This window comes from Festucalex cinctus, chromosome 1 (genome assembly GCF_051991245.1).
Source record: "Festucalex cinctus isolate MCC-2025b chromosome 1, RoL_Fcin_1.0, whole genome shotgun sequence".
Lineage (NCBI taxonomy): Eukaryota > Metazoa > Chordata > Actinopteri > Syngnathiformes > Syngnathidae > Festucalex > Festucalex cinctus.
In genome coordinates, this window is record NC_135411.1 from 37,313,536 (window position 1) to 37,338,765 (window position 25,230).

The window sequence follows — 25,230 nt, forward strand, 5'->3', positions numbered from 1 at the left end:
TCTAATCATCCCAAAATAAGCGACTATCATTCAACCAATTGTACCCACGACAACATGTTTTACCAGCATGTGTTGTTTTTGTGCATGCCACTATATGCTTGAATGTAATCAAATCTGTCTGTCTAGTCACTGATGGTGTCAAGTTTCAATTAAGACAGCAACTATTCTGCTGCAGTTTAAATCTAACCGTGAATAGTTATTTTGTTGATAATAGTTCTTTATTTCCAGTATGTATCCTGTGATTAACTTATGACCAGTCGAGGATCTAAGTTGCCTTTCGCCCAAAGTCATCTGGGACCCCAGGGTTGGGGAATCCAGGTCTACAAAGTATAAACCCTGAAACAGTTTGGCTTTAGCCACATGTGCATCTATCTATTCAATAGCTGCAGATAAGCTTGATTACTTTCCAGTTGAATAGAAACACCTGTGGCAGGGTTTTTACTTTGTGGACCTTAATTCCCTAAACCTGCTCCCCACATCCCTCAACTGGATATGTGGGATGGATGATTGGATGGATGTTTGGATGGATGGGTGGACGGACGGACGGACATCTTGGTCCATCCTGATAGGCTCATCAAAACTGTGTTTTAATCCAATGCAAACTTCAACCACTGGTAAAAGTGGAAGTGATTAGAAAAGAGCATCACAGTGTTACAATATCCGCTGATCACCTTTCCGACCATATTGGACAGAGGCTCTTGAGAGAGACAATTACACCAAACTAATTCAGCTACTTTACTCTTTCATAGCAGTTAAATGCATAATTTACGTGTAAAACGTCTTGTTAATCAGTTAGGCTGGTACCATTATGGTGATGGCTGGCCCTCTTGGCCTTCAAGCTTCCTCTCTGCCAACAATGTGCTGTCCTCCATCTGATCATGCTGTTTCTGCTGACAAGAATCCGGAATTTCTTCTGGAATGCATTGACATGCAGTGTCCTCCTCTGGTACACATATAGAGGTGGATGATTGCATGCTGGTTGGCCCCTCAGCTTGTCCAACTGAGCTGGATTCACTGAAGGAGTCAGAACCTGCACCTGAGCGCCGAAACAACTTCTGACCTGTGATGGAAAGTAAAGAGCGCAAAAAGGCTGCAATGCATTTGAAAGAACAAAACACATCAAACACCTGCTCATGAAGCAAGTGTTGTTCTCTTTCCTCAAACATCTCTAAGCAGTGTCTGTCAACAGTAGTTACACTTATACAGTGCTACCTTGCAGTCTCTCTGGTGCCAGGGTGTAAGAGTCTTTCAAGGGAGGTCTGCCTGACTGGGCCTTGGTAGAGTAGGTCACCTCTGTGGAGTCCAAGGAACCTATGAATAATAAGTAATACAATAAGTATATTAAGGATACATCAACTAAGTTAAACTTGCATTTCCTTTTTTACTACACATCAGGATCTTGAAAGATTTAATGTGCTACCAGTATAACTCAATATTTGTTGCAAAACCTTGTCCAGTAATCAATGTGAATTAAAAATAAAATAAAAATAAAGAAAATCACACCAGACATGGCGACAGTTAATTTTGACCCACTACTAGTGAGCAAACTGCTCTTGCTGTTTCAGGTTTGAAGAGTGCCAGACTGCATGCATTGCGCCCTGCTTAGATTAGAGACACCTTGAGCTGGATGCAGAAAAGTGTTGTTGTGTTCTCTTATCTGGCGAAAGGACATTCATAAAGAACCAATGAGGCTTGTCAATATGGATTTTGCCAAATTTCTTCTTTCCCTTCTATTTCCCTTATCATTGTGCGTTTTTCTTTATTAAAAGGCTAACAACAATTTTTCTGTGTTGTGTGTAAACAAATACGTCACATGTGCCTATTTATTGTTAACGTATTGTAAGGATGACATTTTCACCTTACAAGTTAGTGTATGAGGACTTAACTCATTCACTCGCAGCCATTTTCATTGAAGCAACCCCCTTCGCTCCCGTTTGTTTTACTGGATTTTGACTGATTTTGCAGAATATTGTGTTCTATTGCTATAAAAACATGGAACCTACCAAAAGAAATATTAGAGGCTCTTCTTTCATCAGGGAAAAATATTTTTCTATCTGGTTCTATGTTGCAGCAATTAGCATTAGAATATAGCTAAGTTTCATCATTATTCACAAATCTGTTTAGAACTGTGGGGAAATCAGCTTGTTTTCAACATGGCCCTGGTTGATCTCTTATACTCTGCTGCCACCTGATGGCCGTTTTTTGTAATTACTACCACTACTTCACCCATTCTCTGCCATTCAGAGGCTGCATCAAAGTCTTCAGTATGCTCTAGCATAAAAAAAAACAAAAACAAAAAAAACATCTTTGGGACACTTAAAACATTTAAAATAGAACATATTTATACGTCTTTGGGAGAAAATGAGTTAAATAGCTTACAAGAATAAAAAATAAATAAATAATACACATGCACACACTAACCTGCCGTCAGGTTGAAGGTCCTCCCTTTAATTGAAGTTTCAACGGGAGAAAACCAGTTTAAAACAGAGCCGACCAAAGGAAGTTGTCTCAGCATGCCCTAAAAAAAGACAATTGCTTTTCATCACACCATTATGTATTTATAATTTCCCCCTTTTTAACAAACTTATTTACAAACACTATACCCATATCCTGGTTCTAAAGTCAAAGTTCTGTTTTGTCAGGATGAGGTTCGGTCAACAAAACATCAAGCAGCACAACTCACTTACCTCTTCCATGAGTTTCTCATCATTGGCTTTTAGGAGCTCCAGTTCTGCCTCCCGAATGCCTTTCCTCACCACCTCCGTCATGTTCTCTAGTAGCTACATTGGAAACAGCCATTTTAGAAAAGGTACTGGTTCGACAACAACAGATAAACATGTTGAATCGCTTACAATTTAGAGATCCTATAACCTGCAATAATGAAAATTATTACAATAAATAGCACATTAATATACGTTTATATTAATATACTTCTGTTGTACTTTTCAACATTTTACAATGCTATATTCATTGTAACAGCCTATTCCAGCAATACTGTAATTCAATAAGATCACAAGGACTTACATTTATACAGTATTTAACACAACTTAATTGTATTTACTTAATTGAGGATCAACCTGTTTAGCTCAAGTAAAATGTTTGTATAGCAACTGCCATCATTCCAAATGTAAAATTATAACGACACAATTTTAAGAAACAATGTTCCAAAAGGAGTGAATCATTATACTCAGGCAGTATAATGTTTTCGACTTGCATCACAAGCTGGTTTATGTTTAAAAAGGATTTAAGAACTTTAAATGTTAACCTCTGAACTTTCTTGTAATCATCATCCATTTCTAAATGTGGGTCAAGCTTTGAAACTGCAATAGAAGGCTCTTTCACACAAAAACTGTTGGTGGTTTAGTAACATAAGCTACAGTTTAGCCACAGAGCATTCATTATCAGAAACATTTTTAAGCTGTGGGCATGTCCTTGTTTCAACGGATAAGATAGGCCAAACTGGCAATGATCTGTTGCATGTCTTTTGACATGAATAAATGCACAGAGCAAAACTGGCGGTGTAAGTTTAGTTGTTTTTTTTCCCCCTAATGTGGAAGCAAAAAGTATGTGAACCATTTTGAATTTCTTAAATTTCTGCACACACTGGTCGTAAAATGTAGTCTGATAATCTAAATCACAACAATACAGTCTGATTAACCCAATACCACACAATTATGTTTTCATATACATTATACATACTGTACATGTAAAGTTTCACAGAAAAGGGAGGAAAAATAAGTGAATCATTGTGTTAAACGGCTTATTCTCAATTATTTTTTTCTTTGGTCATTTAATATTCATTGCTCTCTGGGCACGTGTATAATTTTGAGTCTGAAAGTCAGTAACAGAGTAGCATGACATTTTGAATGGGAGATGGGGGTGGGATTAAATAAGTTTCTTCTTTTTCCCACTCCCTTTCAGGCAGAATTGGACTTTATCTTCCTACTTTTTTTTTTTCTTCGCTCTTTTTGTTGTTGTTTTTTTGCTGGAACCTGATACACATTGTGTGTTTTGTAAACTGTCTGAAATAAATAAATACAAACAAACAAACAAAACCCTCTTTTGCCAACAATAACCTTAGTGATAGTTCGGCTTTTTTGACATGAATCTCTATTTCATCCTCACCTCCGGTGTGTGCAATCATCACTGACTTACCCCTGACAGCGTTCTGTGACACGAGTTTTGGTCCGGTGTTGGACCAGAGGAAAATAGTCCAGCAAGTTGGCTTGGGTCACCTAAATAAAGCGTTTTTCTTCTAAAAACAACTTGTGTTCAAAAGAGTGATACATTTGCACACTATAAACTCCTTTCTGAAAAAAGTCAGACGCCATTACCGCTGGGCCTTATTTTTCTGTTTGTTCGTGTGACTGCGTGTCGCCCTGTAGACAGCTGATGGACGCACTGCAGACAGCTGATCCGCGCGCCTTCCGCCTTCGAAAAGACAACTTGTAGATTAGTGTGCGTCTATCAGTTGTATGCGGGGTGCCGCGCAGTGATACGAACGAACAGAAAAATAGTGCCCGGCTGACTTTTTCCGAAGGGAGTTTTGTATGGAAATGTATCACTCTTTTGAACACAATTTTTTTTTAGAAGAAAAACGCTTTATTTACTTGACGCCAGCCAACTTGCTGAACTATTTTCCTCTCGTCCAACACCGGACCAGAACTCGTGTCACAGAACGCTGTCAGGGGTAAATCAGTGCTGATCGCACACACTGGAGGTGAGGATGAAATAGAGATTCATGTCAAAAAAATCCAAACTATCCCATCAAGCAAACATTTCCTGTCGTTGCAGATCGGATGTGCAAAACCATCAGGATGATTATTGGACACTCTTCCATATCAGATTTCTGGGATGAATGGTGTGACTAGGCCTTTGAAGGTCATGCCACAGCTACTCAATTGGGATGAGGTCAGAGATTAGGATTTTGACTGAGTTACTCCAGAACATGCATTTAAACTTAACTTGGGTTTCATCTTCCGACAGAATATTTTTCCAGTCGTGTGGTGGATAGGGGTGGGAATCTCTGACATGAGGCCGATTCGATATGTATCTCGATACACAGGTTGCGATTCGATTGAAAAACGATTATCTTTCAGAACAGAACGGTTCGATTAAGTTCGGGAACGATACGATTTTCGATTCGATACGATTCATTTCAATATGCAAAACTTATAGTGACATTTGTTGCTTGTAAACAATCTTAAAACACCACATATTTTTACAGTATCTACAAATGTGTTTAAAAAAAAACAACAACAAAAATGTCTTCTATATTTTTATATATTGAATCAATTATTTAAATGGACCGCAACAAAGGGCTGGGCGATATGACTGAAAAATGTATCAGGTTAAATATTTATTAGTCGTTATAATTGTTTTTTTATTTATTTATTTGTTTATTTTTTAATTCAAAATAAGGATCAGGAAAAAAAGGCTGATAATTCAATTTGAAATATAAATATTTAACCTTTAAAAAGACACCAACACAATTAAACAGAATATGTGCACATTGTGAAGTATTTCAGAAACATAAATTTAAGACATGAAATAAACCTACCGTCCAGCCAAAAGAAATATGAAGCCACCTTATGGAACAATAAATCTATCAAACACATTTTAACCACTTAATATATCCAAAAATATTTCCAAAAGTGCCCTTCCCTTTTTATCAACAATTTTTGTTTTTAACAATATTTGTTTTTCTTTTGCCATCATATTCATTTTTGGTTAATGTATGACATCTTTTTGTTTTTTTTAATCTGAGACAAGATGATGACCACGGAATCACGACTGTTTATGTTTTGTTTTTTTGGGCTGTCGTTCATTTTGCGCTTGATGACGTAATCACGGGTACGTCTCAGTTCTCCTATCTATTGCTCATGCTAGTTGTAGACATTGACAGGGAGCCACAAACTGAGAAATGAGATACTTGCAGTGTGCTTTTAGCATAGCTGGTGTGTTGGCTGTGGGACATACCTGTGTCGTTTGAATCCATGCATTGGATCGTCACGGGAGTTATTCTTTTTGGCTCGCGCGCAGTACCAACGCCGGGCCGGGACATACAAGTGCACCGAGAGGACTCGATAGCAATGGGTTAGCTTCTGCTAACTGTTGCATGTTGTCACTCGTTGTGCGCGCGCGCGCCGTGTCGCGAGCACGGCGTTGACGGTAGGCTCCTCCCCAAGGTGCGTAACGTCTTTGCATTATGTTTACAATATCCGGGGAATGAAGCGTCTCTGAGCGCTACTTTGCTAGCTCTCTGAAAACAGGGAAGTAGCTTGAATAGTGATGCTACTGAAATGTAAACAAAACAAGTAGAGCACGGCGCAGAACTCTTGCTATTGTTATGAAAACCATAAAGCCTCACTCGCAACCGATTCACAGCCACGCGATATCCGGTCCACAGCTTTACAAGCAATGTATCTAAGGATTCCCGGCGGATTTTGTATCGGTTGACAAGTCTGCTACCGATACGGTCGTTTAGCTCCCAATCGGTTTTTTGTCCCACCCCTAGTGGTGGAACATCCAAATGCTCTTGAGCTAACTTCACAAATGTGGCTTTTTAATTTTTTAGACAGCAACAGCCTCCTCATTGGTGAACATCAAGACTTTGAGATTCATTTGTAACTTTTTCCATCTTTATACAAGTTTCAATACAAAGTCCTGACCTCAACCTGATTGAGATGCTGTGGCAGGTGCTCAAGAGAGCTATTCATGCCACAGATTTCAGGGAATTTTGCTGATCTGTAAAAGTTTTGTAAAGATAAAATTCATCCTATCATTGCGGACATCTAATCTACTACTACAAGAAACATGTATAATTAAAAAAGAAGAAAAGCCAAAGAAGGTTACTGAATCCAAGGGTTCCACTTACTTTTTCCTCTCCGGTTATTTTAGCCAAAAAGAAAACATAATAAACATATAGCCCCCCCTTTCAACTAATATTAGAAAATGCACATTATGCTATTTTTTTTCCTCATATCAAATAAGGATATCATTTTTTTAAAGGGGATTATACGAAATTTGGAGTGCAAGTGTAACCGTCCTGTTTCTTCAGTTCCAAAAGATGAATTTCAAGATCCAGAAAATTCTAATGATCTAATTAAAATTCTAATTCTATTCACATGATAGAAAGAACAGATGAGGACAAATAATGGAATGCAGATTACTCTTCCATTCTCTTCAACATCATGGCCCAGCGTCACTATTGTTTTCACGAGCTCTGAAACATCAACGTCATCAGCTACCATGCTTATAAAGATGCAGTCCTCCTCTTTGGCAAACTCTGGGCCTAGGAATGAAAATATATTTATATATTTCATATATATTATATAGTAAAAGTTTGAAAACTGATCAATGATGCTATTATCATTACACTGATGATTCAAAAAAATAAAAATAAAGGTGTACACACCAGTGGAGAAAACAATGTCAGTGTCTAACTCTTGTAGTTTCTTCAGCAGTTCAGCGTTTATTTTCTTGATTTGCTTTGTCCTCCTGCCATCATCAATTCCCTCCACCTGAGGCTCATATCTGAGTAGTATGGGAAAAAAATAACAGATGTAGTCATGAAGAAAAACAAAACAAAACAGATGAGTGCTAGTTTAAATGTGAATAATTTCTTTCAAAGCAAAACACTTTTACCACTCAGCCATTGGTGAGTGCATTTCAGTTCTTATACCTATTTAAAAGTGTTTAAAATAGCCCGACCTCATTGTACCAATTCTACCACTTGGTTGAGGTGTTGTGATGAAAAAAAAAAACAAGTTAGACATTGTCCTTTTTGTGTCTCCATTCAGTGAATTGAAAGCCTTGAATTTTGTCATCCAATTTTTGCCAATGTCATCGGCAAGATAATCCACTTAAAACAAGTGATGCTGACTGGATTGTTAGGTTGGCGGGAATAGAAAAAAAACAAAACAGACTTTTTTTTTTTTTTCTCTTTCCTTCCTTCCTAAAAAAAGGCAAACTGTTAAATGTAGATTTCTGAAAATAAACCAGATGATTTGTCAAACCATGTAGTTCAAGTCAATGTCAAGTCAAGGATCTTGGATATCAACTTGCAGTCAAGTCTTTCCCAAGTTTTTGGGTAAGTCACAAGTCATAAAAATAAAAAAATAAATAAATAAACCAAAAACATTATCATGTACACCAAAAGTAATTTTTTGAGCCAATCAGAATCGCGTACTGCATTCACAAAGACCATGGTAAAATATACTGTGTACTCTCAGGCAAACATTGTAGCTGGACTTAACTGTTTTTTTTGTTTTTTGTTTTTTTAACAAAACTGTTCTAACAGTTTTGGAAACATGAATATTATTCTATTCAATAGCTTCCATTCACCATACCTGGAACGCTATTATATTCCATACATGTGTAAGAACCCTGCTAAAATGCTCCAACCTTAATCCACGACAATCCGTTTTCATTGGTGATGTATTTGCTTCTAAATGAAGATGCAAATGAGAAGCATACATGTCAGCAGAGCATGTTAACAGGGGTCCGGGTCCTGCATCACGTCTTACCGGACAGCTCCGAGGCCTGGCCAGCTAAGCTCTTCTATGTATCTGAGGTAGGGTGAGCGTTGGTGAGTCTCCTCTATGAAGTCCTGTCTGAAGGACATTGTGGCGGTCATCATAGGCACCAGCTCCAACAACTTCTTGACCAAATTGTCAACATCTTCAGGTTGAGTCCCTAAATCTGTACAAAGAGGAAGAATTACATCATTTGAATAACAAGCCCATTTCTGTAAACATAAAATAAACATTTGAATGGTGATGCTTTAAAAGCACCCTTTTAATATGGTATTTTATATATAGCCTTACTAGAAATACTGCAGTGCTTGACAAATAACATATCTTGTCTTGCAGGTGTGCATGTGGGTAATTCTGTTACCTGCAGCCGTCAGGAGCGGGCTGAACCGAACACAGGCGCCTTCATCTTCAAGTTCCACGACATCGACCCCACTGGCAGGAACCAACTGGGCGAGCTGCTTGCCAAGCTAAAATAAAATAAAAATTAAAAAAACCCTAATATAATGAACTATGAGCGGCAGACTAACAGGAAAAAACAAACAAAAAAAAAACAACAACTTAGGGGGAGAATGTGTTACTTCCGCTGTCTTGGGCGTTGTTCATAGTCAATACATCATGTTTCAATAATCTGCACACCTGCTTCCATTGCAAGTGTTGATTAATTTACCGTACAGGCACTTCATTTCTAAAATTATCACAACATTATTCACAACACTACAACATTCACTGCAGGCCATACTGTCTCCCATGTGCACAAGAGGGGAAAGATCCAAAGCTATGGGGAGAGATTTGTCTCAAAATTATTCATGCAAATATAACTTATTTCACATATTCAGATCCACAAATTACTCTCTTGATTTTCATGTGTTTTTGAGATCTGCAAATATCCACACCATTTAGCGTTTTTCAGATTAACAAGTATGTCAAAGAACAGTGTTTGCTAATGTGTGCATTCCTCATGATGACTCATCATTTGTATGTGTTTGTGGATCAAGAGAATAATTGGGATTATTACCATCATTTTTGTCCAGACCTATACCATGAATTTGCTTATAATGTAATTCTGTTGAACCTTAAAAGGCAATGTCAGAATTTCATTGATTAATTTTCTGTACATCTTTATTATCACTATTGTTTTCCATTTTATTATTTCTTCTCTTTCATTAACTCATTTGCTCCCAATAACGTGTAGTTAAAGTTTTTTTTTATGTTCTAAGTGTCCCAAAGACGTATTTATACGTTTTGTTTTTTTATGCTAGAGCATACAGAAGGCTTTGATGCAGCCTCTCAACTGCAAAGAACGGTTGAAGAAATGGTAGTTATTACACAAACGGCCAGCAGGTGGCAGAAGAGCAAAGGAGATCAACCAGAGCCATCTAGAAAAAAAGCTCAATTACTTTGAATTTTGAATAGATTTGTGAAAACTGATGAAACTTAGCTGTCTTCTAATGCTAATTGCTGCAAAACGGAAACAGATAGAAACATACTTTCTTTTCCTGATGAAAGAAGAGACTTTAATCTTTCTTTTGATAGGTTCCATGCTTTTATAGCAACATAACACAATATTCTGTGGGCCTTGCAAAATCAGTCAAAATCCAGTAAAACAGCCGGGAGCGAACGGGACTGTTTCTGTGAAAATGGCTGGGAGTGAATGAGTTAACAAGAGTGTACCAACTATGGTGTCCAATGTGCGTACATTCATCGTAATGGTGAGTTTCACATTTGTTCATTTGCTTTTGTTTCTACAAATTTACTGGGTTTACTTTGATTTCATTATAAATAATAATAATAATAATAATAATAATAATAATAATAAAAAAGTTTTAACGCTTGTCTAATTTTTTTTAATTATTAATAGAGACTGCAATATGAAAAAAAAGAAAGCTCATTTAGTTGCTTGCCCTTTGACCTCAGCAAACTTGGTTATCGGTAACTTGAGTTGAAAAGCTGGTTTTGGCTCTTGGGTTCAGGAATCTGAAAGGCACTCCCTGCATGAGTGGAGTGATACTATTTTGTGCTAGACAGTTTATCTGTAATAACCACCATTTTCAAGGACAAGGGTGCACATGGAACCAGGACATCCTTTGTAGTCATGATTTGACAAAACATTTCCATGGACGGAGCAGAGACTGTGGCATAAATCTTAATTTACACACATTATACAATTGTATTGACTAGACTACTATTCAATGTTTATAAAACAAATAAATTAGACTATTAATTAATGACAATTTAAAAAATACATCAAATCACATACCCATCTATTGAACGCCTCAAGTACTTCCTTTTCCCCAGCACAGTAAGCCTCCACAGAACCACTGCTGGAAGCTAACACATAAAAAAAAAAAAAAAAGAGGGAATTAAATTTGATTACCATAGTATAACGCCCTTCCAAAAATATTTGAGAAGTGACACCAGTTTCTTTACTTTTGCAATAGACATTTGGCTCTGAGATAAATATGAGACAGAAGTGCTTATTTCTGGATTTAATATCTCAGAAGAAAATAAAGCCCAGATTTCCTATTCTTCGGGATAGTGAGTTAGCATCCGGTATAGTCTCTTTATGTAGCCTTCTGCTAACCATAGACCTTGATACCTTCAATCCTGCCCACTGGAAGTTGTTGTTGTTGATGTCATGACAGGGATTGAGTTATATTTTCTCAGGTTAACAATTACTTGTTTTTTCAACACAAATAACTTTTTTTCTTTTTTTTCTGTCAGCCATTTATTTTCAGTCGTCAACAGAAATTAAGAAATTTTCCAATATTTTTTGAGGAAAGGGCATGTTAAAAACACTGTTAAAAACACTAAAAGTGACACTGAAATAAATGAATGAATGATTTCCCCCCAGGACGAATAACAGCATTGGCCATTAACTTACTTTTTTTATTTTTTTTATTTTTTATTTTTTATATATGGGCCATTAAAACTTCAGGGAACTTTTTAATTTATTTATTTAAATACTTTCGATTAACTTTATAAGGGTTGCTGCTGACATGTGTACCTCCTGCACAAAAATAAGGTAAAAAGATAAATAAATAAATAAATAACACCGGTTATGTTGCAATTTTCGAAAACCAGCGACGGGGTAAAAAAAAAAATTAAAAAAAAAAAAAAATTAAGTGAGCTACTAAATTTAGGTTATCATTTAACTCGAGACATGCTAATGGTCCTGGAAGTTCCCTGCAATTTTTGTTAGAAGTTTAAAATAAAGTTGACTATTGTTTATATACCCATTCAGCAAGTTATTTTAACAAACATGCTTAAACACAATTCAACTAAGAATTGGACTTCCTTTTATGTTTTGTATTTTCTCTTTTACTGCAAGTGAATTTACGCTCCTAAATCGGTCATCAGCCCCCTTGACTACTAATAGGCAGTATCGGCCTTGGGGAAAATAAATGTATAACTGGTCTATTACTTTTGTTTACTAAAAGTATGCTGTTCTGTGTTTTTTGATTGGAAAAAAAGTTACATTTTGTTAATCGTGTTTGTGGACGTTATACTACACTATGACATCCCTTACCGGCACTAGTTTCCTGAGAAAACTTAAACAGCACAACAGGAGAGTTGAGTTCATCCTCCACCTGTTAAGCGAAAAACACAGATGGTCATCTGAGATTTGGGTACAACTGTGGTCATATTTCAATGCTGAAAACTGTATGGTAAGCAAAAAGGTAATCAGAATACAGAATGGGATGGAATCGGGGAGGGTTTTTTAGATGGATATATAGTTTCTCCATTGTAGCCTAGAGGCAGCAGCCCAACAACACAGCAACTTCAGCTTGGAAGAAATCACAGGACAGATGAATCGGTAATGTATTATATACTTTCAAAAAAAAAAAAAAAAGGGCATTGTCCCCATTATCAAGTTCTAAAATGAACTTTTGAAGCATGCAACCAGTTGTCTGATACAGTCAGTACCAGGACACACAAATACCCATGGTGTGTGTTTCTGTGACTACATTAATAGGAAAAGTTTCACTTCTTCAGAAACACATTAAACAGATCTTTTCCTACATTGCCATCTTCAGATCCCACTGATTTTTTTTTACATCCAAGTGAAGGGTTGAAACAAGCATCATGCTTGAGTTATGTGGCGCTTAACAGAGGTGTGCAAAGGATGGGGTGCATGTCATCAAGGTCATGAATAATTGGTTCATTATGTGTGATGTCATCAGGTTACATAAATTATTATAACAAATATTTAAACTCAATGAACGCCTCCTTACATAAATTTGTATTGGATGGTGAAAAGCTTAGTTTGATTGGAAGCAAGTCTTTTGTGGCAAGTGTGTATGCATGGCTTTTTTTTTTTTTGCCAAACTGCATTTGTGGTTTTAGGCAGATGGTGACCGTTGTTGACCATTAGCCTACTGAACAGAAATCCCAATACCACTTTTTTTTTTTTTTTTTTTTTAAATATAAAGTGTATATATATATATATATATATATATATTATATATATATATATATATATATATATATATATTTTTTTTTTTTCCTATTCAAAATGGAAACAGGAAAAGAAAAGGCTGATGATTTAATTTAAAATATAAATATTTAACCTTTAAAAAGACACCATCACAATCAAACAGAATATGTGCACGGTGTGAAGTATTTCAGAAACGTGAATTTGAGACATAAACCTACCGTCCAGCCAAAAGAAATATGAAGCCACTTTATGGAACAATAAATCTATTAAACACATTTTAACCACTTAATATATCCAAAAATATTCCCAAAAGTGACATCCCCTTTTTATCAACAATTTGTGTTTTTCTTTTGCCGTCACATTCATTTTTGGTTAATGTATGATGTCTTATTTATTTATTTTAATCTGAGACACAATGATGACCACGGAATCACTAATGTTCAAGGGTTTGTTTTTTTGCTGTTGTTTATTTTGAGTTTGATGACATAATTGAAGGCATGCTAGTTGTGTACATTGACAGGGAGCCACAAACTTGAGAAATGAGATGCTTGCGGTGTGCTTTTAGCTTAGCGGGTGTGTTGGCTTTGGGACATACCTGTGTGAAGTTTGAATCCATGCATTGGAACGTCACGGGAGTTATTCTTTGGGGTCGCACGCAGTACCACACCGAGACAATAAAAGTGCACCAAGAGGACTCAATAGCCATGGGAAATACAGAGATGTATGGGCTTCTGCTACTGTCTTCTGTTGCATGTTGTCACGTGCTGTGACGCGCACAAATTATCCTGTGCAGTGTCGCGAGCCCAGCGTTGACGGTGGGCCCCCCAAATAGGTGCGTAATGTCTTTGCATTATGTTTACAACATCAGGGGAATGAAGCGTCTGAGTACTATTTTGCTGGCACTCAGACGCCAAACACGGAAGTAGCTTAGTAGTAGTGATGCTACTAAAATGTAAACAAAACAGGTAGAGCACGGCGCAGAACTCTTGATATTGTTATGAAAACCATAACCCGACGATGAGCCAACAGCTCCGACCTCCCGTTGTTTTGAGTACTATTTTGCTGGCACTCAGACGCCAAACACGGAAGTAGCTTAGTAGTAGTGATGCTACTAAAATGTAAACAAAACAGGTAGAGCACGGCGCAGAACTCTTGATATTGTTATGAAAACCATAACCCGACGATGAGCCAACAGCTCCGACCTCCCGTTGTTTTGAGTCAGTGATGCGCATGCAACCTTTGATGACGTAGACTATAAAGGGGTCTATACTATACAGCTAGCTACCTGGCTATGACAGATATAGATTCTATATAGAATTTATTATGAAGAAAAGCAAAGTTCTGAAAGACTAGCATGAGACAAATGTTGGCCAAAAGCAATAGCATTTTCTTGATAAAGCATCAACGAGACCTCAGTTAACTCTGGTGATTGGGTATAACATAGTTACAACACACACACACACGTACGCACACACATCCTTGTACATATATCTTTGTGAGGACATCCACTGACATAATACATTTCCTAGACCCTTACCCTAAACCCAACCATCAAAAATGATTGCCTAACCCTAACCCTTACCCTAACCCCAACCACAACCCAATTCAAACCTAAACTCTAAAACCAAGTCCTGACCTTCAAAAAGAGGTCTTGCAAAGTGAGGACCGGCCAAAATGTTCTCACTTCACAAAAATGTCGTCATTCTGTTGGATAAAGACGTATTTTGGTCCTCACAATGTATTATGTACAAGAACACACAGAAGTAGGCCTCAGTCCTGTGGGCAACAAATTGTGGTCCGCGTTTTTGGCAATTCTGTCTCGTGAAATAAATTGCCTAATGGTGCACACACACCACAGATTTTAAATTAAAGTGAAGAGAGATAACAGGGTCTGTAGTAGCTAATCTGTAAGAACTTGAGCTTTGGAACCAGAGGGTTACAGTTCAAGTCTTTTCAAACAAATAATGAAAATTTAGAAGACACCTCCCCACCACTCTGTTGCTCAATAGGGGCTGCACTGTTTCCTCTTGCCTACCTGTCTGTCATCGGGTTCTTTCTGTGGTGTGCAACATAAATATACAAAGTATGATATATATTTTTAATAGTTACAAAATAGCAACATTTAAGTCAATTATTCATGACCCTTGAATTTCTTCCAAAGGCAACAAAAACAATGAGTGGAGAGAGGCATTCCCTGAAGTACCACAAAGAACATGCCTGTGTTGTCCACATCCTATACAATTAGGAAGAAGTGAACAGTCCATCAGCCAATGGAGACCCAAATATCGCTGAACTAATGTGGGTGGAAAAATGGTTAAGAGTGAAAAAGATACAAAAGCAAGAGAAGGGGGCAAATGGCAAAGAGAAGAGTGAGAGAGACAGGCAGAGACTTGGCTACAGAGAGAAGAATCCCACCTACAATAGAGAGCATAAGAGAGCCCAGAACATCTCGTAGAGAAGCCCCAGAGATGGGCGGGATCGGTGGCACGACACCCTGCAACCAAGGTAACCCGCACTTGCTATTATACAATAACCACAGGGGGGAAAAAAAAAACCTCAAATATAGTGACTTCAAAAGTATTCATACCCCTTTAACTTTTATACATTTTGTAGGACCATAAACATTGAGATTTTATGTTATAAACCAACAAAAAGTAGCACATAACTATTAAGTGGAATGAAAATAATAGTTTTCCAAATTTTAAGTGAATATAGATCTGCAAAGTGTAGTGTGCATTTGTTTTCAGCCACATATACTCTTGGTGCTTCTTAGTAAATACAATTCAGAGCAAACAATTGCCTTAGCAAATCAATCATCTAATTAGTAGAGTCCAACTGGGTTTAATTTACTCATTGGGTACAAATACGCTTGTTCTATGAAATAAATAAATAAATGACTAAAAGTAAAAATAAAAACGGATTTATTTCCATTTACATATATATTTTTTGGATATAATTTTCAAATTATATATTTTTTTTATATACATTTTTGTTTTCACTTTTAGTAATTTATTTATTTATTTAGTCATTTATTTATTTTGAATTTTGGCAGTTTTGGTCCTCCATATATGTGATCATAGAGGGACAGAATACAAATGCACACCACATTTTTCCACATCTCTCTTTGCCTGTAATTTTGAAAACTGTATTTAATCATGTGAGCCCAAAAGAAAATCTTGATTAAAACAAAAGATTTATGTTTTTGGTTATTAGATGGCAAAGAATGAAAAAGTTCAAGCAGTATGAATACATTTGCAAGGCACTGTAAACATTCCCACACATATTTTACCAACACATCTTTGCAACTGGATAACCAGAAATAGCCAATCCACCATGACTTGAATAACCACTCTCAGGGCTCCAGACAAACTTTTTTTTTTTTTTTTTTTTATAAATACTAGAAGCATAGTCACCCCTAACTTAAATTTGTTAGGGATGAGAGCACAATGTTAAAGCAACACATGCTGTAAAAAGTAAGAATTCACATGTCTAATTTATTCACTATACCGTGCAGACCCACGCAAATTCGCACAATGAATCGGGGTTTAAAAAAAAAATAAAAAAATAAAAAATAAATAAAAAAGCCATTGTCATTTTTTTTTTTTTTTGCAAGTTAAGATTGTCAACAGCATGTGGCATTATACACTGAAAACCCTTTTTGATGGGTAACAGAGAGGGCGCTAATGCTGTTCTAATGTTTAAACTTCCAGATGTTCTCTTATTATGAAGTTATAGTAGTAGTGAAAACCAATGGTTCCCGTTCCCAACCTTTTTTCGGCGGGGGGCAGGGGGGATTGTGTACCCCAACTCATACGTGTTTGGTGATTTTCCAAAAGTAGAATGCAACACACAAGTAATTTTTAAATGCAAGTTGTTTTTTTTCCCTTCCTGCATGTGAACAATTCTTAGGAATTGTCTTTTTTTTTTTTTTTTTTTTAACTCAAATAAAAAATGAAGTTCTATAAATCTGAGTGACGCTATAAAGTGATACACTGTCATTTCACAAATAAAACATTTGTGGTAAACTTACGAATACAAATGGAACATCACTTCACAGAACAACGGTGAATGTGTCATGTTCATATGGTTAAGTTTATCACAACAGCTGCACCGACAATCAAAGTGGGTCTGTGACAGTATATAATTGCTTTTACAATGTTTCAACAGGTAACTCTTAACAACGTTTAGCGCGATGAACTCCTTTATTACTGCGATCCTTGGCATAAGTAAACACAGGATGTGAACTAATTATGCTCATGTTTGTTTCTTAGCGGGAGTTGTCACTCCCATGTCACATACAGAACATTTGCTGCACAGTATGTTTTACATGTTGAATAATTTGGTCATTCTACTCATTTTGGTTTCAATAGTCTCTAAACATAATTTGCAGTGGACTGTTCGTTGGTGCGTTCAAATGGTGCTCAATTGGTAAACTAGCTGCTGTCTGTTTGCTGCCTTGCATCAGCAACAAAAAATTATTTAATACTCATTTTTTAAAATGGCATATCGACAGGTCGCACAAGCAGGAGTGGATGAAAAATATACTCACACACTGTCTAAAATTTTAGAGGCAAAGTGTGACCATTTAGGAGCAGTCAATAGTCAGACTGATAATTGCGAGTCTCAAGGGAGTTCTCCACAATATCAATCTAGGACTGCTCCAATGTGATTTGCCCGGGAATGTTGAGACGTTCAATACTTCAAGCTGATTGAGCAATAGGCAACTTGTGCAGGTCTACAAATTTTTTGTTTTGATCAATCAAGGCAACGGTGTTCTTCATTTAACAAGGAAACTCAGTAATTATGCGAGAACAGAATTAATTACAGCGTCTATGCATTCGTACGTTAGGTTTATTTATTTCTCACAGCTTCGGCACTTCTCGTTTTCGTCACAGCCGTATATTCCGGCCCCAAACACAATACTGCTTTATGATTGGTCCGTACAAAAAGTGTATGGTGAAAATCAGCGGGCTCGGTACAAGATGGATTCTCGGGGGATCGTGAACTCACATATCCCGTGAGATTTTATCTTGAAGCGTAAAGTTAGCAGTCTGGAGCCCTGAGTATATCATTGATATCACCACAAAATTGCTATTTCATTGTTCACTGTATCTGCAAGTTAATAGAAATTATGCAACTTCATGAAACTAGAGCCTCTCGAAAATGATTAATTTGTTCACCGCATTGCACCCAAATATAATTTAGATTTAATGGATTCGAGGGAACAAGCTTCCAAGTCTGTAACCTTGGAGGGTCCTTCAATATTAGCATGGTCAAAGCATCAATGAGGGATATCTCTCCATCTCAAACATCCTACTGTGGTTTATCTTTGAAATTATGAATTTCTTTCGATCAACCACATTTACAAATACTGTATCAGTGTGTAGTGTGTCTTAACATAATGTCATTTCATGTGTATTAAAATCATAAGCATAACTCACATAAGAAAGAATATTATTAGTTCTGAGTGTGGCATCATTATTGTACTGGTGGTCTAACTTCCATTTCAGTCCAAACACTTGCAAGCAGTATTTCATTGGTGCAAAAGCATCGAATAGAGTTCTGTAATGAAATTGTCTTTGTCCATTAATGGCAAGTTGCGATTAAGTGCTCACAAACTTGTACGTCTCAAGATACTCACAATTTTGAAAGGCCTGTCAATCATTGGAAATGTCATAACCAATTTTAGCTCTTCACAGATATAGAATTTAGTAAAAAAATATATATCCTACTCCAGACCAAAATGTAACAACAATGAATGTACTGGACAGTGGCATTACATCTCTCGATGCTGTCTGGGTTGACTCAAAGCTACCCAATGATTCAGTTATTTTAGATTTGATTTCGTAAGATCATTGTATTACCTACCGATGTTTTGATGGAGCTCACAGATTTGAGGTGCTGTAGCAATTGTTGACTCTGTTGGTGAGAAACAAAAATGATATTGCGAAAAAAAAAAGATTCCTCATCAAAGTAACAGGAAAAATTGCACTACAAAAAGAAAAAAAAATTACGGTAGAGCTACTGACACCATATCTATTATAATGTTCGGAACAGGTTGTGCTACAAACTGGACTTTGAACATTGTAGAAAAAACACAAACCACTAACATGGACAAAATTGTTGGTCTGTTTATGAAAGAAAAAGAAAAACACAGTTGTAACAAATTTCAAATCTTAATGTAGTCTTAGTGATATAGATATACTCCTCACCAGCATTGTGGCATGTCTTATCTTTTGGATGATTCCACTATGACCAAGGTACTGCAGAGACAACCAAAGAGGTAATGCTCGTAGCTTCTCGACATGCTGGCTGGAAGTCAACCCTGCAGCCAGAGACTATTTATAAAAAAAATAAAAATAAAAAAAAATAATTAAAAAAACACATCAGAAGTGAGTCATTATACACAGACACATATTGTACCATTGACTATACCAGTAACTCATCTTGACATAGATCAAATGCTGGAAAAATTGGTTAAGCAGTGCGCAGCCTACCAGTGCTGGGTCTTCGTCTCTATAGAGTGTGACAGCAGTAACAGCAGGCAGTCCCAGCCATGGACCTGGTGTAAGTGTCATACTGTCACTTCTGGTTGCTGCCTGGATGGGGACAAAGATCAGCACAAAAATAATGCTGAGTACATGTCCAAGTAAATATGACCGAACAGTGCTACTAGTTGCATTTGTACATGGCGTGCAAATTCATGAGAAAATGAGTTCATTTTAAGATTACCACAACAGCAGAGGTGGCCTCATCCAGCACCAGTGTCGCCAGGTTGACCCTGATGACGAAACAGATAGAAGCTTAAAATGGCACAGCATCAACGTCAACATGCTGTAGTGAACAGCAAATTATATCTCAGTGCAAGTATGGTAAGCTATAATTATGATAATCATCACTTTTGCCTGAAATAGATATGTTTAAATGAAATGACAACATCAGATCATATTTAATGTCTCACCCCTCCACATGGAGCCACATTTTGTACTGATCACACAGGTCTCTAAGGCGCCCCAACTTATCAGTATGACCTGCCCCAGGGGTACCTGGGAAAAATTATTACTATTACATAAAAACTTGTTTCAATCACTATACGGTACCGTGTGAATATTGTTTTTCCTTTACCTGCATTGGCAATTAACAACAAAGGCAACTTCCCACTTTCCATGTCCTCTTTGATTAGTTTGTCCAATAGTGCAATATCCTAAGTGTAAAAAAGGAGATTTGTATCCAATTGCCAAATGGTTTCCATTTCTACAATTATGTTTAATCTCTTACCATTTGATGTTGTGATCCAAAGAGGGTGTTGCATGGGACGGTACATAAACTGGAGAGAGGCAGGGCAAGCTAATGACACAGAGACTGACATTAAAATAAGCCATGAGTGCACACTATTATAATGTTCCTACAACAATGCACGTGAAGAAGGTCGTAATGTGAAAAGGAAAACTCAGAACTTTGAACATAAACAATGATTGTTCGGCACCTACCTGGTTGCACAGATGCTGTCCCAGCCCAGGTCTGCTTGATGCGCTCTGGTAAATGACTGGCTGCTTTGAGCTGAGAACAGCATAGCCCTCTGTGGCGTAATCTTCATAGCAAATATTGATGACCAGTCGACATATTTTGACCAAGCCTTCTCTGTCATCTTCATGGAAGTAAGCTGAACCATCCTCATATCTAAATGTCATAATAGAAGGTTATACAGTACATGAAAAGCCAAATCGAAAAGCTACTGAAAAGAGAAATAATGCTATCTAGGAAAAGAAAAATCACAGTAAATTGCCACACCATTTCAGACTAAATGATTTTGATTCAAATTATATTTACAATGTGACCTGACTGAAGACTGTTAAGCTGCCATTTCTAGAGTCTAACTGTAACCTACCATGTTGCTAACACAACCACGAGTTTTGAGAAAACTACCTGAACAGTCTACAGAGCCATTGTGTGGTGTCAGACAAGATCCGAATTGTCAGCTTCCGCAGTCGCTCTCTGTCCAGCACTGAGATGTAGGCCGCCAAGCTGTGTCCCAACAGTGCCATGTGACCCTGCTCACCCACATTCTGCATCCTACTGAAAACACAGAGTGTTTATAGATCCATTTAAAAGTGACTGATGTCATCCACTCCATTACATACCATTCATCAAATGAAATACAAATATGTCCTTGTTTCTAAAAAGCTATCTTACTGAAAGGTATTTCCTTTGCACAGGGAGGAGGCTGTGATCATTCTGCAGTGAATAGTTTGTCACTTACTGTGGCTTTGGATCCTCTTTTCCCTCCTCCTCCTCCTCCTCCTCCTCCTCATGGATGAGGCTGTGAACGAGGTGCAGTATGGTGGCAACATCCTGACCACTACACAAGAAACGATTAAACGTTGACTTTCATTGAATGCTCATGTAAATATACTTCCAAAAATGTGAACATTTAATTAAATATAAATCGGAATACCAATTTTTGCCAAGGCATTGCATGTCGACATGCATGCCTATTGTATGTGTGTCCATGTGTGCAACTTACGCTCCCTGCAGGGGGCCAGGTATGCTGGTTCTACTGAAGATTGAAGCCTCTCTTCTTTCCTCCAGTCCGCTAATTGATAGAACACCACAAACGTACATTAATGCACACATTAATCAGATTTCTGCCCTAATTAGCTCTAACTTTTCTCTGATAAGCCACCGTTTGTATATACTTGGTCTAATTCAATTGCCACAGATATGTCTGCCTCCGTTATGCTAGGTGTCAGTATGCCCCTTTTGGCTTGTTCAGCAATAGGGATTTAACAAGGAAGATGCTTCTTGCTAGTTGCTCACTGGAAAAAGCAAACTAGTTTAAAAACATTCTTTTACAGTTAGTTTTTTTCTTTAATTGTACAAAGAAGATCTGCCTTGGCTCATGTAGTCATGTGGTGGTGTATTTTTGATTAAGCTTCTTGAAGCACTAAAGCTTTCCAGACAGTACAGGTCTTTCTTGAGGTTTAAACGTAAATGAGACACCTCCTGGTTGAACAATTATAACCGGAAACAATAAAAATTCTCATTAGTGAGTAGGGTGTGTTGAGTTACTCAAGGACCTAGCTAACTTCATCACACTTTTCATGGAGGTCCATAAAGGAGAATGTTTGCTCTGTGTTGTTTCATCATAAAGAAGTGGAACACTTTTATTGATATGTATTGTGATAGACGGGAGCTTGCTTGATAGCTACATAATCAATATCAATACAAAATGTATTTGATTGGAAAAACAAACAAAAAAAAAATCAGGAAGAAAACTGTGATGCTGGCATTCTGAATGCTGTAGGAAGAGACCACAGTATGCCATTAGATTCGTGCCACAATTATAAGCATATAAGATGAACTTTTGAGCACAAAATCATTTTCAGAGGGTCATAGTTGCCATGTGCCGCCTCCTGAACCAACAAATCATTGACTACGCATGCGTGTGTGGTACGCATGCAAAACCAAAATGTGGCTTAGCTATGTTTAAATAAATGACCAGTCGACTCAGTGCAACATGTGCAATAAGATCATATTGTGCAAACTAATACGTCCAGTTGGGTTCATGGAGTAAAGCCAGGTACACACAAGGCGCCATCGGCGTGCATTCGCCAACCGCATCGTATGTGCGGTAAATATTTTTGAGCGTGATGGCGCTGAACCGTCATGTTTGATCATTTTGGTGCCTAGGCGACATTGGCCAAAGGTGCGCAGGGCACAGGAGCCATCCACACTGCGATTACCCACAGCGCATGCGGTCTTCAAACACTAAATACAGTGGAACCTTGTGAGTACATTTCGGAGGCTCTCCTGGACGATATTCACAGGAAGCAGCCCTCAGTTGTATTCTTTTTCGGTTAGCAGCAAAACATACAACAATATCTCTTCGGCTATGACATTACTTGAAATTTCATGTCTATGACGTGCTAACTCCGGTGTTTGCTAGTTTTTTGTTTTGTTTTGAACACCTCTCCGCATCATCATGAAGCAACAATCAGGTCAAACAATAATATGTCCTTTGACAATTATTAGCCTGCTAACAAGTTAAAATAGTCTTAAGACGGTGGGTCAACTTTAATGCATGCACTTCAAGAGAGAACTAGTTTGCTACAATTACGTTGCATGAACAGCAAATGAAAGTTAATTGTACTGTATCAATGATGGGGTGTAGCGTCTTCCAGAAGCATGGTAGTAAACTTTGCATCTTACACTGCTTTACAATGTGAACAAAAACAGCGTACATTCCTTGAAAATTAGTTTTTTAGACCAGATATTTTTAATGGTATTTTTTCTAGATGGTTGTTTTTATTGTAGGTCGTCTTTAACCCACGTAATACTTTTTTGATTAGGTAAAAAAAATAAAATAAATGTATATTGACATCAACTAATATAAAATATACTCCAAATATATTTTAACTCAGTGGAAATTGTTGTTTTGAGAGTTACCAATTCGAACATCATGTACCAGATTTTGGGAATGTTTATGAACTATTACACTCAAACAGAGTCAAGACTCACCTTTGTCCATCTCCCAAGATCCTCATGGCTTCAGTCAAATTCTTGCCAACTTGAGTCAGTGTGGTGTCTACCATTTCCAAATATGGATGTCTGCCAACTACGTGTGTGCTGGGAAACAAAAGACAGTAAAAGGTCTCATATAAATGCATGACTTTATATAACAGAATACTACTGCTGGTTGGTCGTCAATATGTTTCAATGTTTACAAACCCAACCCAAGCATACAACAAAAGGATTCTATGTCAGGGTTGAATATAATACAGCAGTTAAATGGGAGTGACGCTTGTAATGGTTGACATCGTTTATTTTGGAAAGCAGACTAGAGGTTCTATTTATTTAGGGCTTACCAGCAGTTATTATGCCTCAAAGTACTACTACGTTCCGAAAGAGGATCATACCGGTAATTTTGAATTAATTTAAATGGATACAAATAGTTTTTCAAAGTCCACTAACAATAAAATCAATTCAAATGAAACTAAATATGGCAGATAGATGGAATTTTAATAATTTAAAAGGTATGCTCACAAAAGAACCCAAGAGCACAATACTGAAACACCAACGTTGGCTTTGACAAGTGCACTGCTGCGGTACAGTCCTTCCCCAAAGTCAGACACTGCCATTGTGGTTTTTTTTTTTCTTCTTTCTTTTTTTTTTTTTACGGCGATTAATAACGATGTAAAGGTGACGTGTATATCTGTCCAAACTCGTGATGAAATGTGTTAGTATGAGGCACGCCGTTTGACAGACGAATGACAGACGGCTAGCTAGCAACACGCATCTAGCCTAGTTTACCTTCACCGACTTCACTGAAAGCGCTTCACTGTCTGCGATGGAGGGACAAGCCTACGGCAAAGGAATCCCACCAAGTCCCGTCATGGAGCTTGCTTGAAGAAAGGCTGTAATGGTGACTTTGAAGTGTTTCCTGCTCTTCCTGTGGCGTCAGACCCGACCCACTGCTGCTACTGCAGTTTACTTCCTGGTTTGGTAGGAGACGTACTTTCCACGCTGGCATTGGTGACGTCACGTGTGTAACAGGCCAGTCAGGTGGTATCGTACTGAACCGACAAGATATATTTTGTTCGATATGCACTATGCAAGCACAGTCAACAAAAATATAGCACAGCGAACGTTCATTTTGTGAGCTAAAAGTACAGCATTTTGTAGATACATTGTTTTATATGTATGCGTCAAATCAATATATATATAGGATCGACCCCCTACATACTCGCGGTTCGGCATCCGCGGATTCACATAATCCCGGATTTTATTTCCCCCTAATACAATATAATTGTTTTCATTTTAATTTTCATATTTATTTATTTATTTATTTATTTATTTATTTATTTTGGGAAGTGGGGGTGGGGGGGGCGTTTATTTGTACTTGATTTTTTTTAAATGAAGAATTATTTGGGTTTGTATATTTAAAAAATAAATAAATAAATAAAATCACCAAAGTCCTATTTCAATGGCTGGCGATTGGATTTTCACTATTAGTGGGCCGGCACGGTTCCTATCTTCCATGAATAGCGGGAGTTAACGGTCCATATTGTGATATCACACATCTATCCATCAATTTTATTGACCGCTTACTCCTCACAAGGGTCGCGGGGGTTGCCGGAGCCTATCCCAGCTGGCTTCGGACTGTAGGTGGGGTACACCCTGAACTGGTCGCCAGCCAATTGCAGGACACACGGAGACAAACAATCATCCACGCACACAATCACACTTAGGAACAATTCA

The 25,230-nt window shown here is 37.4% G+C and overlaps 1 protein-coding gene across 3 annotated transcripts in view; it reads right to left on the bottom strand.

Moving 5' to 3' along the window:
- The window catches only part of pdxdc1 (pyridoxal-dependent decarboxylase domain containing 1), a 27,462-nt gene extending 2,985 nt beyond the window's left edge, over positions 1-24,477 (bottom strand). The window contains exons 1-24 of one of the 3 annotated variants that reach the window (XM_077533951.1): positions 24,283-24,477; positions 23,491-23,598; positions 21,497-21,565; positions 21,233-21,331; positions 20,899-21,045; positions 20,463-20,652; positions 20,251-20,319; positions 20,098-20,176; positions 19,934-20,018; positions 19,705-19,753; positions 19,470-19,571; positions 19,185-19,310; positions 18,841-18,891; positions 15,392-15,466; positions 12,064-12,124; positions 10,795-10,865; positions 8,899-9,004; positions 8,529-8,703; positions 7,418-7,536; positions 7,173-7,294; positions 2,688-2,780; positions 2,422-2,518; positions 1,213-1,311; positions 1-1,060 (exon numbers count right to left, since the gene is read on the bottom strand). The exon at positions 1-1,060 is cut by the window's left edge and continues 2,985 nt beyond it. In XM_077533951.1, coding sequence (XP_077390077.1) covers positions 807-1,060; positions 1,213-1,311; positions 2,422-2,518; positions 2,688-2,780; positions 7,173-7,294; positions 7,418-7,536; positions 8,529-8,703; positions 8,899-9,004; positions 10,795-10,865; positions 12,064-12,124; positions 15,392-15,466; positions 18,841-18,891; positions 19,185-19,310; positions 19,470-19,571; positions 19,705-19,753; positions 19,934-20,018; positions 20,098-20,176; positions 20,251-20,319; positions 20,463-20,652; positions 20,899-21,045; positions 21,233-21,331; positions 21,497-21,565; positions 23,491-23,564 — 2,412 coding nt within the window. In that variant the 5' untranslated portion in view covers positions 23,565-23,598; positions 24,283-24,477 and the 3' untranslated portion in view covers positions 1-806. Of the gene's footprint in view, positions 1,061-1,212; positions 1,312-2,421; positions 2,519-2,687; positions 2,781-7,172; positions 7,295-7,417; positions 7,537-8,528; positions 8,704-8,898; positions 9,005-10,794; positions 10,866-12,063; positions 12,125-15,391; positions 15,467-18,840; positions 18,892-19,184; positions 19,311-19,469; positions 19,572-19,704; positions 19,754-19,933; positions 20,019-20,097; positions 20,177-20,250; positions 20,320-20,462; positions 20,653-20,898; positions 21,049-21,232; positions 21,332-21,496; positions 21,566-23,490; positions 23,599-24,282 lie in introns of all 3 variants that reach the window. The other 2 variants (XM_077533942.1, XM_077533959.1) reach the window with 2 other exon arrangements.
- Between the last annotated feature and the right edge of the window lie 753 nt (positions 24,478-25,230).